Source organism: Vulpes lagopus, chromosome 7 (assembly GCF_018345385.1).
Source record: "Vulpes lagopus strain Blue_001 chromosome 7, ASM1834538v1, whole genome shotgun sequence".
NCBI lineage: Eukaryota > Metazoa > Chordata > Mammalia > Carnivora > Canidae > Vulpes > Vulpes lagopus.
In genome coordinates this window covers 74475340-74490922 of record NC_054830.1, presented here as the reverse complement: position 1 = coordinate 74490922, position 15583 = coordinate 74475340, and the positions used below count along the sequence as shown (strand labels likewise).

Below are 15583 nucleotides of genomic sequence, written 5' to 3'. Positions count from 1 at the left end.
AAAAGTAGTGATTTTAAGGCACCAAATGCACAGGGTTGCACTTACTCCACAAACCACATGAAAGATGTGTGAAACTCAGCTTGATGGAAGGTCACATAAATAAGTCCTGGAGTATTTAGTTGAATATCAGCTCAGTGTAAGCCCATATAACAATGTGGGTGTAAAAAAGGAGAAAAGCAATCTTAAATTCTTTTAATAGAAATTTAGAGCCTGGGTCACAGGGACCAATAATATCACCACACTCTGTGTTGATCACACTACTGCTCTAGCCTAGAAGTGAATTCTAAATAAACCTTCCAGCTTCAGGAATGTTATGAAGAAAGGTAGGGAGGGGGAAAGTATAACAAGGGGTAGGAAGCACAAAAATTCGATTGGAGGGCAGGGTAGAAAAATACGAGAAAATAATATAAGAGAAGCAGATTGCAACTAGACTGGAGAGACTTTACACGTCCATTTTATGAGATGGGATTTTTTTTTTTTTTGATTTTTTTTTTTTTTTTGATTTTTTTTTTTAATAGGAAAAGGGGAACCGTGAAGATTTTTGAGCAGAGTAATGATATAAGCAGAGGTCTGCATTAGTAATATTGATCTGGAAACAGGTACCCTGTGTACATAGGAAGAGATGGTGACCAGGAGACCACTTAGAAGAATATTACAATAGCTTTGTCATGTATGATAAGGGCTTGGATCTTGTGCTGAGTAAGCGCCCACTTTAGCACTGAGCCTTTCCTGTCAAATGTTTAACAAAGCAGTCAGGTATCTGTGTTTTTTATCAGCAAACCTCCCAAGATAACACTCTGCTCAAAAGAATGAAGCTCATTAGTTATTTTGCATTGAGGTAACTTATCACTTTAGTAAAAGCTCCCAATTATCTCACCAATTAAGAATATGTGTTGATTTGTATAGGAGCCAAGATAAAATGTGTACTTTGCAAATTATGTAAAAATTGTTTTTGAGACGGTTCACAGTATAAGCAAGATCAGCATTTAATACATTTAAGATACATTTTAATAGCCTCACTTGCACACAAAACTTGACTTGCTAATTCAAGGATTTTCTTATTCATTTAAACAAATGAGCAAAGATGGTAAAAAACAAAACAAAACAAAACACAACACGTCACCCATTCAATCACTGATTCATTCAACAGTCCTGTGTGCCAGGCACTATGAGAAGTGCTAGGGGATATAGTAGTGAACAAAACAGGCACAAATCTTTGTAGCTTATATTTTACTGAAGGAGACAAAATGAATGTGCTAAATAGGTAGTATGTATGGGATATGAGAGCTGCTAGGTGCAAAGGAGGAAAAATAAAGCAGAATAAGGAGATAAGATGTGTCTGGGGTGGCAGTAGTAGTGTGAAATTTCAAATTATAGAGGCCAGCAAAGAAGGAGATATTTGAGTAAAGAGCAGAAGAAAAGGAAGCAGCTAACCAGAAGGGGGAGATCTGGGTGGACTACTCCCTGTAGAGGAAGAACCAAGTCCAGCTTTCTTAAAGTGAGGGCGTTTCTACTGCTGGAGGGACACCTATGGGAGTGAGGGGCATAAGAGTTTAAGATAAAGTCAGAGAAGGGACACCTGGGTGGTCCAGTGGTTGAGAGTCTGCCTTTGGCTCAGGTCATGATCCTGGGGTCCTGGGATCGAGTCCCACATCAGGTTCCGTGTAGGGAGCCTGCTTCTCCCTATGTCTCTCCCTCTCTCTCTCTCTGTGTGTCTCTCATGAGTAAGTAAATAAAATCTTAAAAAAAAGTCAGAAAATTCATACGTAGTGGGAGGTGGGGAAATAGCATGTTGTGGGTCATTATGAGGACTCTGTTTCTTCTCTGCATGAGATGAAAAGCCGTGGGTGGCTTTTGAGCAGGGAAGCAATATGACATGACTTACATTTTAACAGGATCACCACAGTGCTGTGTTAAGAATGAACTGAAAAAAGAGCAGCAGCAGAAGACCAGTTAGGGGGCTGTTTCCAACACCCAGATGAAAGAGTGAGGATGGTTTAGCCTGAGGTGGTAGCAGTGAAGGTTGGATCTTGATATATTTTGAAACTGGAAATGACAGGATTTGTTCTGATATAGTTGCCAGGAAAAGGTGACACAAGGATGACACCAGAGTTTTTGCCCCAGCAAGTGGAGGCATGGAGTTGCCACTGAGATCAAGAAAACTGTAGGAGAGTCAGGTTTGAGGTGGGTGAGAATGACCAGTTCAATGTGCTCGGGTTAAGCTGGAGATAACTTACAGAAATTGAAATGCAGATGTCAAGTAGGTAGTTGGAGATCGTCTGGAGCTTAGGAATGAGATCTGGACAGGAGCTACGAAATTGGAAGCCATCCCTAGACGTGGTATTTAAGGAGACCAAAAGAGATCCCAAGAGGAGTAACAGTAGATGAGAAGACCCAGGAGTAAATCTGAGCACTCTGACACTAAAGGTGGTGCCTGAGGAAGAACTAGCAAAGGGAACTGAGAAGTTGGCCAGAGAGGTAAGAGAAGAGCAGTCTGCGTTGGGTTCTAGAAGCCAAGTAAAAAAGACATTGCAAGGAGGGACAGTGATCAACTGTGTCAAATACTTCTATATTCCTTAATCAGAGGAAGTTAACTGCAGTGTTTATCTTAATTTACCTAATTACATTATTCATGTACTATTTTTATTTTTTAAAAACTTGGTCTAGGGACACCTGGTGGCTCGGTGGTTGAGCACCTTCTTTAGGCCCCGGGTGTGATCCTGGAGTCCCAGGATCGAGTCCCTCATTGGGCTCCCTGCATGGAGCCTGCTTCTCCCTCTGCCTGTGTCCCTGCCTCTCTCTGTGTCTCTCATGAATGAATAAATAAAATCTTAAAAAAAAAAAAAACTTGATCTAAAATGTACTGGAGTTAAATAAAGTTAGCAGGAGTGCTACAAATGATGTTGCTATGTTCTTAACCAATTTTAAGATCTGTTGTCCCTGTTTTTTCTTCTTATTTGGCATATAGTTTTACTAGTATTATGTTTTTTTCTATTTATTATAAATCTGTACCTTTTCTTACCTTTGAACTATTTCTGTAGTAATCCATTGTTTCCAGTCTTCCTTTTGACCACTGAGGAACTGAACCATTGTTTATAAACATCATCATCCTCCCGTGTCTTCTTCGGTGCCCAGTTGTTTACAGGTCAGATTTTTATTTCTATTTTGATCTTTTTTTCACTCAGCTTTGTATATCCACTTCTCTCATTTGTTTTTTATTTCTTTTTAGATTGCCCTCTTACCTTTTTTTTTTTCTGCTACCATTGCCTTCCGTTAATCTTATTTGTACACAGGCATATCTATTTTGCTCTGTAAAGCCATAAAATTTATTTTCCCCTTTGGGAACTTTCTTTTGTATCATTAAAAAAATCTGTGTTCTCATTGTCTTATATCTTGAAAAATGAGCTGAATTTCTTTTCCTCTGATCATCTCATCACATTTAATATTCCCCCCCTGAGGAAGGGGAGACTTGTTCATCCTCCATAAAGCTCTATAAAATTTTTTAGACTGTGAAAACTTAATTTTGAATTCTTGCCTTTGCCTATATTATTGTTAGTGACATTCTCTCCAACTTCCCTCCCAGCAGCACCACCTAATCCTTATCAGCTTGACTTGCTCCTATGCAGTGAATCTAAATATTTATTTCTTGGTCATTTTTAATTTAGCTCTAGAGCTACTAACTACAGCAAAAGCTCAATAAAGCCCTCTTAGTATGAGACAAAGGAATATCCTTAAAGTTTCTCATTCTCCTTTTCATGGGGTAGGGGTTGGGGGTTGGAGAGGAGAGTTGGGAAGAGACCTGCTAATGTTCAGAAATCCCATCTTTTCTTCACATGATTCATTATCTATAATCATGTAATGAATCGCCAGTCAAAACTCACAGCCTCCAAAGTTCTACACTTTTACATTTGTGACAAGCTGATATTCATAGGGTTTTTTTTTTCCTGCTTTTTATCACTGGAGAGCCCCAATCTATTCTGTCTTTGGATAGTCTTATCTTTTAGAACTTACACCCAGTCCTGATCTTTTACAACCGCTGTAGTTGTCTGAATTATTAGCTATTTGTATTTTATGTTTGTATTTTAATCTATGTGTGTGATTTTTCTTAACTCTTCAAGACTTTTCCCTTACTGCCGCTTATTCTCTAAATTATCCTCATTTTGTGTCTCTTCCCCAGGCTCTAGATTTCTTCCCCTCCCTCTCTAGGTTTCTTACAGTTTCTGATATATGGGTTAACCCGTGGTTATCTCATTATTTTTTTTTGCTCTTTTCTCTTATTTTTCTGAATTTTCTTTTCTTCCTCTTTTTCCCTCTTTTCCTGTTGGTGGACTTTGTGTAACAGAATCACCAATATCCTGTCCTGTTAGAAGGAGGTCTTGTCTTGAATCAGCTCTTGGCCATCTCTAGCTAATGTGATTATTTTTGTTGTTGTTGCCACTCTAGTAGGTACTTTCCCACTCCTGAAATCTGTTTACTTCCCTTTATTCTTTTCATGTCTCTTTTGCCATCTCTCTCTCTCTCTCTCTCTTTCTCTTTTAAATAGCCCTGGAGACCCTTTGCCTATTTGTATGGCCAGTTGCTATTAGTTCAGCTTTCATTTTGTGGCCTCTTTCAGTGCAGCAGACCCCTGCCTGATGACATGAATTTGCCACCTGAGCCACAGAGCTTACCCATGGTCCAATTCTGTCAGAGGACATTGCTTTCTTTGGTTTTGTTCTCTGTGCATGGGATAGCTCTCCAAAATAAATATTAAATATAGATGATTTCTTGAGCTCCATGTGCAATGATGCCTTCGCCCTCCTTTCTAATCGTTTTCAGTAATCCTAACCTGCAAGTATTTGGCAGATGATCACCTACATCTTTGACTTTTTGAACCATAAGTCTATAGTGTGGATTTTGACATTCTTCACATTCCTAGAGCAGTCTCTTCCACAAGAGTGGCTGGTAGGAATAAACAAACTCTCTCTACCCACTGCTCTGCTTTCTAACACTGCAGGCTGTCAAGCTGAAAGAGACTGTAGCGTGCATCGAAGCACCTACAGAGTACTGAGCCATCTTTGAATCTGAGGCACGACACAGTGCTTGGCCAGAGTTTCTGCTCAGTGATGTTTATGGGGTAAATGCAATCAAAGGCATGTCTTCTGCTCAGATCAGACATGTATCACTTAAAGAGCTCTTCATCACTTTACCAGAAGAATGGGGCTCAGTCAGGCAGGGAGTATTTGCATCTGCAATTTACAAATTGTTCAAAGCATTAAAATTCTCATATATTGGGCAGCCCCGGTGGGCTCAGTGATTTAGCGCTGACTTCAGCCCAGGGCATGATCCTGGAGACCCAGGATCGAGTCCCACATCAGGCTCCCTGCATGGAGCCTGCTTCTCTCTCTGCCTGTGTCTCTGCCTCTCTCTCTGTGTGTGTCTCTCATGAATAAATAAATACAATCTTTAATAAAATAAAATAAAATAAAATAATAAAATAAAATTCTCATATATTTTCCCCTCAAATAATGGGTAGTAACAAAATTAGAAATTAGGTTAAAAAAAAAAAGAAATTAGGTTGATAGGAAACCTCTCTGATGATAAAGAATTTTATAGGAATCAAAAACTGCTAAATTTCAATCCTCAGAGCAGAGGGCCCCATGTATTTTGATCACTGATCACATCAGCTCCAAAACTCATCTTTTAAAACAAATTTCTATCAGTTAAAGGACAAGAGCAATTTAATAATATGTCAAATATACCTATGTACAAACATATGAATCATTTGGGTCTATGCTTTGCCAACATCAGCAAAACTCAGTTACTTATAAGCGAAACTGTATAATGGAAGGACAGCTCCTGTCCTTGTTAGCTTTTTTTCCCAAGAGGAGAAAAATAGCCTATGTGATTGTGTTAATATACTTTTTGGGGACACCTGGCTGCCTCAGTGGTTTAGTGTCTGGCTTTGGCTCAGGTCATGATCCCAAGGGTCCTGGGTTGGAGTCCCACATCAGACTCCCCACAGGGAGCCTACTTCTCCCTCCGCCTGTGTCTCTGCCTCTCTCTGTGTGTCTCTCATGAGTAAATAAATGAAATCTCTAAAATATATATACCTTTTGGTCTGTGTTACTACTGGTGTGAATAATGCACACCAAAATATCAGACACATGGGGATGTCTGGGTGGCTCAGCAGTTGAGCGTCTGCCTTCAGCTCAGGGCATAATCCCAGGATCCGGGATCAAATTCCACATCAGGTTCCCTGCATGGAGCCTGCTTCTTCCCCTGTCTCTCTGTCTCTCTCTCTCTGTCTCTCTCTCTCTCTCTCTCTCTCTCTGTCTCTCATGAATAAATAAATAAATCTTAAAAAAATTAGACACATGGATAGAACATTCTCTTTTTCCTGTTTTTGTGTGCCATAAATGACAAGCTGGCACTTTTTTCTTTCTGTGTTTTTCTCTCGCATTGCAGTTAGATCTGTTCCATACCCTTAAGTAGTTTTCCTTACTCCTTGCTGCTTAGTATGGACCTTGACTCTTCTCCACAACTGTGATCTGTGCCCAGCCCTTGGACTGCTCCTAGTTGCTCTGTGTAACATCTCAACTTAACTTATTCTAGCACTCTGGATCTGGCTCCAGCACTAGCCCAGGAACTGATATCCCCTCCAGTACTGCCCTGGCACTTCCAGTAGTAACATAGCCCTGGCATTGGCACATCATGTGGTATTTACCAGTCAATCATCCATCCAAAGGGTTATAGGGTCTGGAGATTGAAGTGGCCCGAGAGATAGATCTGGAATTCAGTAGAGCTGCAGTATTACCCTCTGCACTTGCATACCTCTTTCTGACATATTTCCAAATTTTATAGTAGATGTATACAAAGTAAAAAAGTCAAAACAATTTTCTCTCCAGCAAATAAATACAAGCTTGGAAGCTCTCCTCATTTGGAAAAATTCCACAGTTTAAAAGTTGCTGGATGCTGAACTAAGCAAATTTGAGCTGTTTTCATCAAAATAGGGTCCTGAGGGAATACCTATTTTCCAATGTTCCTTATTTGAAGCTTCCATGACTTTCTGAAAATTTCAGACTCAGCTCTTGGCATGACTTAAGTGACACAAAGAGAGAACAGCAAGTTCAATCAAGTTAGTCCAGTGACAGGAGTTCCTACTGGAAGCATCTGGAAACAGATCTTAAGTGTTGGACCCAAAGATTCACGACACAAAAGCATGTGCTTCCTACACCTTAGACAGCCTAGCATAGAATATTAACTTAGGAGTAACAGCTGGACACACTAGATCCCTGCATAACAATGGGTTCTCCTTAGGGATACAAGGAACTAGTGTTACCAGCCTCTAACCCCTGGCTCCATATTCAATGCAACTCCACCTCTTCTAAGTACCTGATTAAACCTATAGGCTAACTAGTTTACTCAGTAGGGTCCTCAGGACAAGAATGCCTATACATGAGTAATCATGCCTGCTGGTGTCTATAGCTTTGACTGAAAGAATATAAACTGTCAAGTAATAGGATCCTAATTAAGGAATACATATATTATATATATATATATTTATAATATATATATATTTTAAGGAAGGTATATATTTTAAGGAAGGTATATAATATACATATATGTATATATATATATTTTTTTTTAAGGAAGGTTTATATTAATTCTGAATTGGGAATTTGGATTTAGATGAACTGGTTTAAATCTTCCCCTATAAGGTACTAGCTGAATGACTCTAGGCATACCACTTGAGTTTTCAAGGTGGGAATCATTATAGTTAAGGAAATTAAAGTTTCCAAAGATTAAATAACTTTGCTGGGGTCACAGTGCCAGCAAATTAATGTAAAGGAGGGTGAGAACATCTAAAATTAGAATTTTATTATGCAGCCTCAAGTTCTTCTGGAATTCTCTAAATATCCAGGAATAAAATGTGGACCGTCAATTTAGATCTTGGGATTTTTGAATGGAGACTTATTGTTTTGGCCTTTTTTTCCTGAAGCTTCCTAGTGCCTCACAATACCTGTACATAGTACATTGTAAGCAATATGTGCAGAATCAATAAGTAAAACAACAATTTACTATTAATGAAAGGCCAGTGAATCTTGGTATTGCTTGACCATGCAAGCATAAAGATGGACGTAGCTAGGAGGAGAGTCTCTAGCATGTTGGACTATTCATTAAGGATGAATGAGGATGGGGCCTAACAGCGCGAGCTAATGCCAGAAAATAATCATGGAATGGGTGTTGTTCCAAAGAAGAATGATGAACAAACAAACAGGTCAAAGAAAGTGGATTAAAAAATATGGATAATTAGAGGAGCATATCTGCTCTTAGTGTGAGAACAGAAGGGGATTGTCAGCTTCCTGAGAGCAAGACCCATGTGTTCTATTCTTTGTGTCTCCAGCATTAGCCAAGGGCCTCACCTAATATTAGTAAGCTTCAACAAATGTTTGTGAATAAATAAATGAACTAATTACTGCCTACTTGATACAGAACTGACCTGCAGAAGCTGTTCAAAGAATCAAGGCAAGATTCTATGGCCTGTTTAGCAGCTGAAATAACTACCAGGACTATAATTAGTAAAGTAAAGGGTCAGGGACTTCTTAGGCTCAGGGAATGAGGTGTCTGTAAGTGTCTAGACTCTGAATTCTTAAAAAAAAGATAACAGTTTTTGACCATGCTATGACTAACCCAAGAGAGCTCTTTCTCTAGGAACAATAGATTCATTAGAATCCAGTGCCTAAAGTAAGCATGGAAAAACCCTAATCCTAGGAACAGTAGGTCAAACTCCTACTCACTTTTGCCAGATTCTGGCATTTATAATGCAGTAAGGCAGTAAACGAGGGCAAGGCTAAAACCAGTTTTGAGAAATAATAACAATTTTTTATCATAATGGTTTAAAAAATCACTTCCAAGGTTTTTATGCTATATTACTTTTTTGCTTAATTCGTTACAGGATTATGATTTTATAAATATGTCGTGGCTAATGTTCAGTCATTCAAGTGACACCCAGTATGCATATAAAATGCACACTTCTTAGCTTGGCATGAAAGCCCTGTGTGGCACACTATCAGATTAACTACTTTTCCAGAGTCATGTCAAATACTCTTCATATGCAATGTATGCTCCAACTGTACCAAATTTCTCTTTTGAGTCTTGGTGAATATACATATGCCATTTTCTATGAGTGACTTGGCTGCAAACCAGAAAATGACTCGTTTAGAAGGATTCAATTCCAGTGTTTCCTCCTTGGTGTCTGAGAAGAGTTCATTATTTCCTCCTCTGTCTGTATGGACATATCTCTACTTTAAAGAATCATGTATCCTTTTGTTTTATAATCATTTCCTTACTTTTCGACCTCATGCACTGAGCTGTCAGCTTGAAAATGGCAGGATGCAGGAGGATCCCTGGGTGGCTCAGTGGTTTAGCACCTGCCTTTGGTTCAGGGCATGATCCTGGAGTCCCAGGGTCGAGTGCCACACTGGGCTCCCTGCATGGAGCCTGCTTCTCCCTCTGCCTGTGTCTCTGCCTTTCTCTCTGTGTGTCTCTCATGAATAAGTAAATAAAATCTTTAAAAAAAGTTTTAAAAAATGGCAGGAGGCAGGTCTTCATTCTGCCTACCTCACCCTAGTTCAGCAAATAGCCATCAGCTGCCTCAAACCCCTCATATTACCAAGTAACATACCAGATTTCATTGCCTCAAATAATTATTAATAAAATAACTTGCAAATACATTGTTAAAGATCATACTATGAACTTAGCCCCCCAGTGGTTTTGTCTACATGTACTTATGATGGACATTTGCTCTGGGGTGTGGGGACCCTGAAGAATAAAATCCCTTATGCCTATAATTACATCTATGTAGCCTGTCATGAGAAATAGTTTTTCTAGTCTAAAGCATATGTTGAAAAATTCATGTTTTTTGGCGATTTCATTAACATTTTAAAATGTTAACAATTATGTCAGCCCAAACTGAAAATGATTGTGTGAGAAATGAAAGCTTGCATAACTGACACTCGCTATTCAAGGCTCATTATCCTCATGACTTTCGTGACGCAGTGAAGGAGTGGGGTCAGCCTCACAAAATTTAGGAACAATTAAGAAAATTACCGTATGCAGATGTGACTTATGGACTGAGAATAACGAACTTCCTAAAAGACCATATTCAACAAAATAAATAAGACTGATGGAAATTCCACAGATGTTTTATGGCTTAAGGCAGCTTTTCAGTTATTCATTATAAAGACTCCTTCCAGGGTTTAGCCCACTTCCCTTGAACCTTTCCCGAACACTTTGAAACTTTCTCTTTGACCATGTTCCTCAGGGAGTCCAAGAAGTCCTAGGCATATTTCCTGAAGTTCCTGGAGTTCACTCTCAAACACATCCATGGAGATAAAAACATGGTCACTGACCCTTACACATTGTGAATTGCTACTGGGCTCCAAACGCCTTACATTCTTCTTTGAAACATTCAAACTTAGTGGAATAAACATATGGTAACAGCCACAAGGGCAAAGGTTATCCACAAACCTGACATTTCATTCCAAAAAAAAAAAAAAAAAAAAGAAAAGGAAAAAAAGACTACATTTTTAATTTAGACAAAATGCTATTTATCAGCCACCTATTTTTCTTCTACAGCCACAGATAATGAAGGATGTAAATATAATATAAAATTTCCTTTCCTTCCTTCTATTTCAATAAATGCCTATTAAATGGCTGCTATGTGCTAGGTATTAAACTAGGCTGAATAATAGTGTCTCTGCTTAATAGAATTTATACTTTAGCTCAGAAGTCAGACACATAGACAAATAATGATGATGGAATGGGCTAAGTACCATCATATAATTTCATGTACAAAGTACCATGGGATCCTTGTGAAAGGAAGCACATAACTTTAATATAAATTAAACCTTGAGGAGCCAGAAAGATCAGTTTGATCTTGATAAAATGAACCTCTAGGGTATATACAACCCAAGTCAACAAATATTTCTCCCTGTAGTTTCTAAACATTTTTAGGATCCAAACAGAATCATTTTTCTTGTGCTCTCCATTTTATATGAGGCAGAAAGATGCTAAATAACTTAATATAGCTTTCATAAGGGGTTTTTCCTGTCTGCTGTTTATGATTGCCCTTCCAAAATAATGACTATTCAAATTATACATAAAAGTTTTGCTTATATTTTTGTATGAAGGAGAATTTTCTTATCCTAGATAAAATCCTGAGCCTCAATTAGGTGCTAGTTCAAAAATAGTAGATTAAATCTTGATAGCGGCTGTAAAATAAAATATGCAAAGACTTTAATCTTGTGGAAATTCAAATACAATATGGGAAAAATGGAAAGTTCACATGATGATAGAATATCTAATTTTATCATTAGTAGATTCCTAACAAATGAATTTTAAATTATTTTATTGTATCAACATTCCTTAGGGAGTATACAGGCTATGACTAAACTGCCAGTATATGGTATTTAAGATGTCTCCTTGCACGTAGTTGATGCTCAATTCATATGTGTAAGATTAAATGTAAAATGCTTGTGACGGCCTGACATTCCATCAAATAGTCATATCTTTTCAAAAGGCAAGACACTATGAGGTTGTCTTTTGTTTTTCAATATAGTAAGATGTCCTTGCTCCACAAGGGCTGCATGCTCAGTCAGAAGAGCATGTGACTCTTAATCTCAGGGTTGTGAGTTGGTGCCCCAAATCGAGCTTAGAGATTACTAAAAATAAGTAAATAAACTTTAAAAATGGGACCAGCCTGGAGCTAAGCCCTCACCTCTAAAAGAGCAAAAATTTCTCTGATTTGGTCTTTTTGTTTTTGTTTTTTTGATTTTTTTTTTTTTTGATTGATTTGGTCTTTTTGATTACAGGTGTTGTTTTTTCAGGAAAAAAGCTAGGCCCCTATTAAATATCTTTTAAAGATATTCTCCTTTTGCCAGGGATCATGAAAATTATTTCCATATTATAGATTATTCTTGAAATTAAATGGGCTATTTCATTCTATCCTCTGAACCAGACTGAGAAACTGGAGAAGAAAGGTACCTAAATAAAAAGTTACCTAATTAAAGGTGCCCAATTATCTATCTATCTATCTATCTATCTATCATCTATCATCTATCATCTATCTATCATCTATCTATATATAAAATCCCATGTTTTTGTCAATTAAAGTCTTGTGGAACTCTTAGTTGTGTCCAGCTATCCATTCTCTCTCTCTCTCTCTCTCTCTCTCTCTTTCTGTCTCTATCTATCTACCATCTAGCTAGCTAGCTATCACCTATCTTTACAATGACCCCATGGATAGTAAGATCTATTGTTATGTTCATTTTAGAAAAATGGAAACTAAGACTCAGAGAAGTTAAAGTAACTTGACTGAGTCACACAAGCAGCAAGTGGCAGAGCTAAAAAAATCAAGCTCAGAGAGTCTGGCTCCAGGCTCTATGTCTTTACCACTCTATACTGCTTTAAGCATCATGGCCTGAGAGGAGAGGGAAAAATCCATTTCCTACTTGACTAATTTTTTTCTCTGTATAGATTTAAAGAGATTTGTCTAAGTCTGTTGGTTTAAGAGTGGGCAGGGACAGAAACATTTGTTGGGTATCTATTATGAGCTGGCACAGTGTTAGGTACTTTTCATATATAATTTCATGGTATCTTAATTATCATATATCAAGCTATTCAATATAGTCTTCGCTTATTAATTAGAAAGCTGAGGGTCAGAGTTTTAAAATAACTTGTCAAAAATATCTAGTAAGGGTCTAGGCCAGGGTTTAAAAGCAGGACTGCATAGTCCCTACTATACACAGTGTGCTTTCAAATCTGTAGATCAAATTCCAGATGACAGATCATGAAATACTAGCCTATGTAACCAGAAGTGTCTGGGTGAGGAGGGGAACTTTACTTCCTGTCAAAACCCTACGAATGGGGATGTAACATAGGCCTTGCATCCTACCTTGATAAATATTGTCCTGAAGTGAGATTTGCAGTTTCCACATCCATGCAGTTCATCGTGCTGGGAATAAGTGCTAGTTCTGGCTGGATCATGGTGGCTGTGGCTACAGCTCTTGCGACCAGTTCCATGGCATCTTGTACATAGTACTCAAAGATGGATTGTGTTGTTTTTCCATGAGCAATGAGCCCTAGGGGCAAACCTTCTGTCCTCAGTTCCTCAACATTCTGGGAATCCCCCAGCACCCAACGAAGCTCAGGGGGCGTTACTCCAAACTGGGTGGTAATTTCGAAAATCCGCCGGATACTTTCCATGTCACAGCCAAACATCACCATTGTGGGCGTACTGTTCTTAATACTCTCAAGCTGGACCTGCAGGAAGCTCAAGAGGTCCTCGGTAGAGGAGAGGTTGGTGGTGATGTTGATGACAGATCCAAGGTGGAACTTGGAATTCTTCTGGGTAAGGAGGAGGAAGTCGGTGATGTTCCAGTCTTCCTGGCACAGCAACAAGCTAAAATTGTACCAGTTGTTCATGGTCAGGATTGAGACAGTGACATCAGCATCAGAACTTAATGAATTTTCTAAACTCAGTTGTAGGTGAAGGGGATTCTGTATTTAAAGATATGAAAAAGAAGAATTAGAAAGCATTGGCCAAAGATGGTAACATGGGGTATTTTGCTTTCTTATGAGGCTTACTTAGTCCTTTATTTAAAAAAAAATCCTTTATTTTTCCCTGCAATAGTCAAATGCCTCTGGGATAAAATTCCCATCATCTGGAAAACAACTTTCGTATCTAACTGAATTATTGAATACTTACAGCTGATCTTCCTTGCTAAGAGTACCAGAGAGCAAAAGGTTTTTGGTGTAAATGTCAGGGCTGAGGCAACAAGTCTTAAATTTTTATCAAGCTTTTCTACTTCCTTATAGCTTGTCCCCTTCATGTATTCCATTACCAACTATGGCTGTTTTTAACTCATTTGTTAAATTCTCCTCTCAGGTGAAATAATTAAAAGAAATTATGTTTGCTTTCCTTTAAAATTAATAGCAGAGAAGGCTAAAACAGTGCAGACACCTGTATAAGAATGGTGTGGAAAATGGACACATCAGTTTACTAAACTTTTAGCCTCTGAGAAAGGCATTTTTAATATATACGGTGCTACAGTCTGAATGCTTGTGTTTCCCCAGAATTCACGTTGAAATCCTCATTAATGCTCAATCTGATGGTATGAGGAGGTGGAGCCTTTAGGAAGTGACAAAGTCATGAGGCCAGAATCCTTATGAATGAGATTAATGCCCAAGAGGCTCAAGAGAGCTCCCAACCCCTGCTACTGTGTGAGTACATAGTGAAAAGTTGGCAGGTTGTTACCCAGAAGAGGGCCCTTCCTCGATTATACTGGCACACTGATCTCTGACTTCCAACCTCTAGAACTGTGAGAAATCAATTTCTGTTGTTTAGAAGCCACTCAGTCTGTGGTATTTTGTTAGAGCACCCTGAATAGATGAAGACCTATGTTATAATTAGCAATATATACATTAGGATAAAGTGTATAGCTCAATACTGAAGGCTTGATTATATTTGTGTCTACTGAGAAGGGATTTTTCCTGTGAAATGTGTGCCATTTAAATACATTGATGGAACTTCCATCACAATTTCATCTACTTATGGAACTCACCAAATCAATGAAGGAAGAGTATTTTTTTCTTATTATCTTTTCTTATTCGAAAAGTCGCAAGTCATTAATCATACAGGTGAAGTGGAAATAGTTTTCCAATGAATAAATTTGTTAACTGTTCTTCCTGAGAGCAGACATTCGACTTACTTATCCTTTACCATTCCTGAGAATGCTTAGCACAATACCTTACAAATATTAGGTGTATAATAAATATTGGCTGAATTTAGCTAAACATGTTCCCACTGGAAACTAATAGACTATTGGCCTATTTTTGAGAACTTCCAAACATTCAGCCAAATAACATATGTAGAAAAATGAGGAAGGCTTTCTTAATAAAGTTTCAAGTGCTGAACAAAATGCAAGTGTGGCCTCCCCTCTCACCTAAAAATGTGTAATGAAAAATAGGACTTGAGATGAAATTTTAATTCTATGAAGGACTGAAAGAATCTTAATATGAGCAGACTAAGGAGTGAAGATTCAGAAGGGACTTATGGGAGAAAGACTATGGCTAAAAGCATTAAATGAGAGCAATCATGCTAGGAGGTAGGATGGAGTTTTTAAATTTATTCGAAGAAGTTAACTTCTGTTTTTCAAATTAATCTTTTAAGCAGGGTTTGTAATGATCAAAACAGAACTTCTGATCATCTATGGGCAACATTCAACACGGAGAGGGAAAATAAGCCCTTCAGGATCTTGAGTAGGTGCTATATGTTTAACCTGGAAGCCAGTATTAGTAATGGTAGGAAGGACATGAGAAAAGTTTTTTTTTTAATTAAAATTTAATGACAAGATTAAATGTGAGAAGCAAAAAAGGGAGAAGTGTTAGAAACCAGGGGACAGCATCCAATAATAGGTAGTTCCTGGTTTCCAGGCTTGAGATGCCATACAAGATCTTGAGCTTGCCTTCCTCACTCCTACTCTTGATCAATATAAATTCCTCCAGAATGTTCTTCTTGTCCTAAAAAAGCTAAAAGGCT

General features: G+C 38.2%; 1 protein-coding gene across 2 annotated transcripts in view; it reads right to left on the bottom strand.

The window, feature by feature from the left end:
• Positions 1–15583, bottom strand: part of GRIN3A (glutamate ionotropic receptor NMDA type subunit 3A) — a 151781-nt gene that overhangs the window by 93650 nt on the left and 42548 nt on the right. For both annotated transcript variants that reach the window (XM_041762920.1, XM_041762921.1), the window contains exon 2: positions 12938–13542. In XM_041762920.1, the coding sequence (XP_041618854.1) occupies positions 12938–13542 (605 nt within the window). The remainder of the gene's footprint in view (positions 1–12937; positions 13543–15583) is intronic.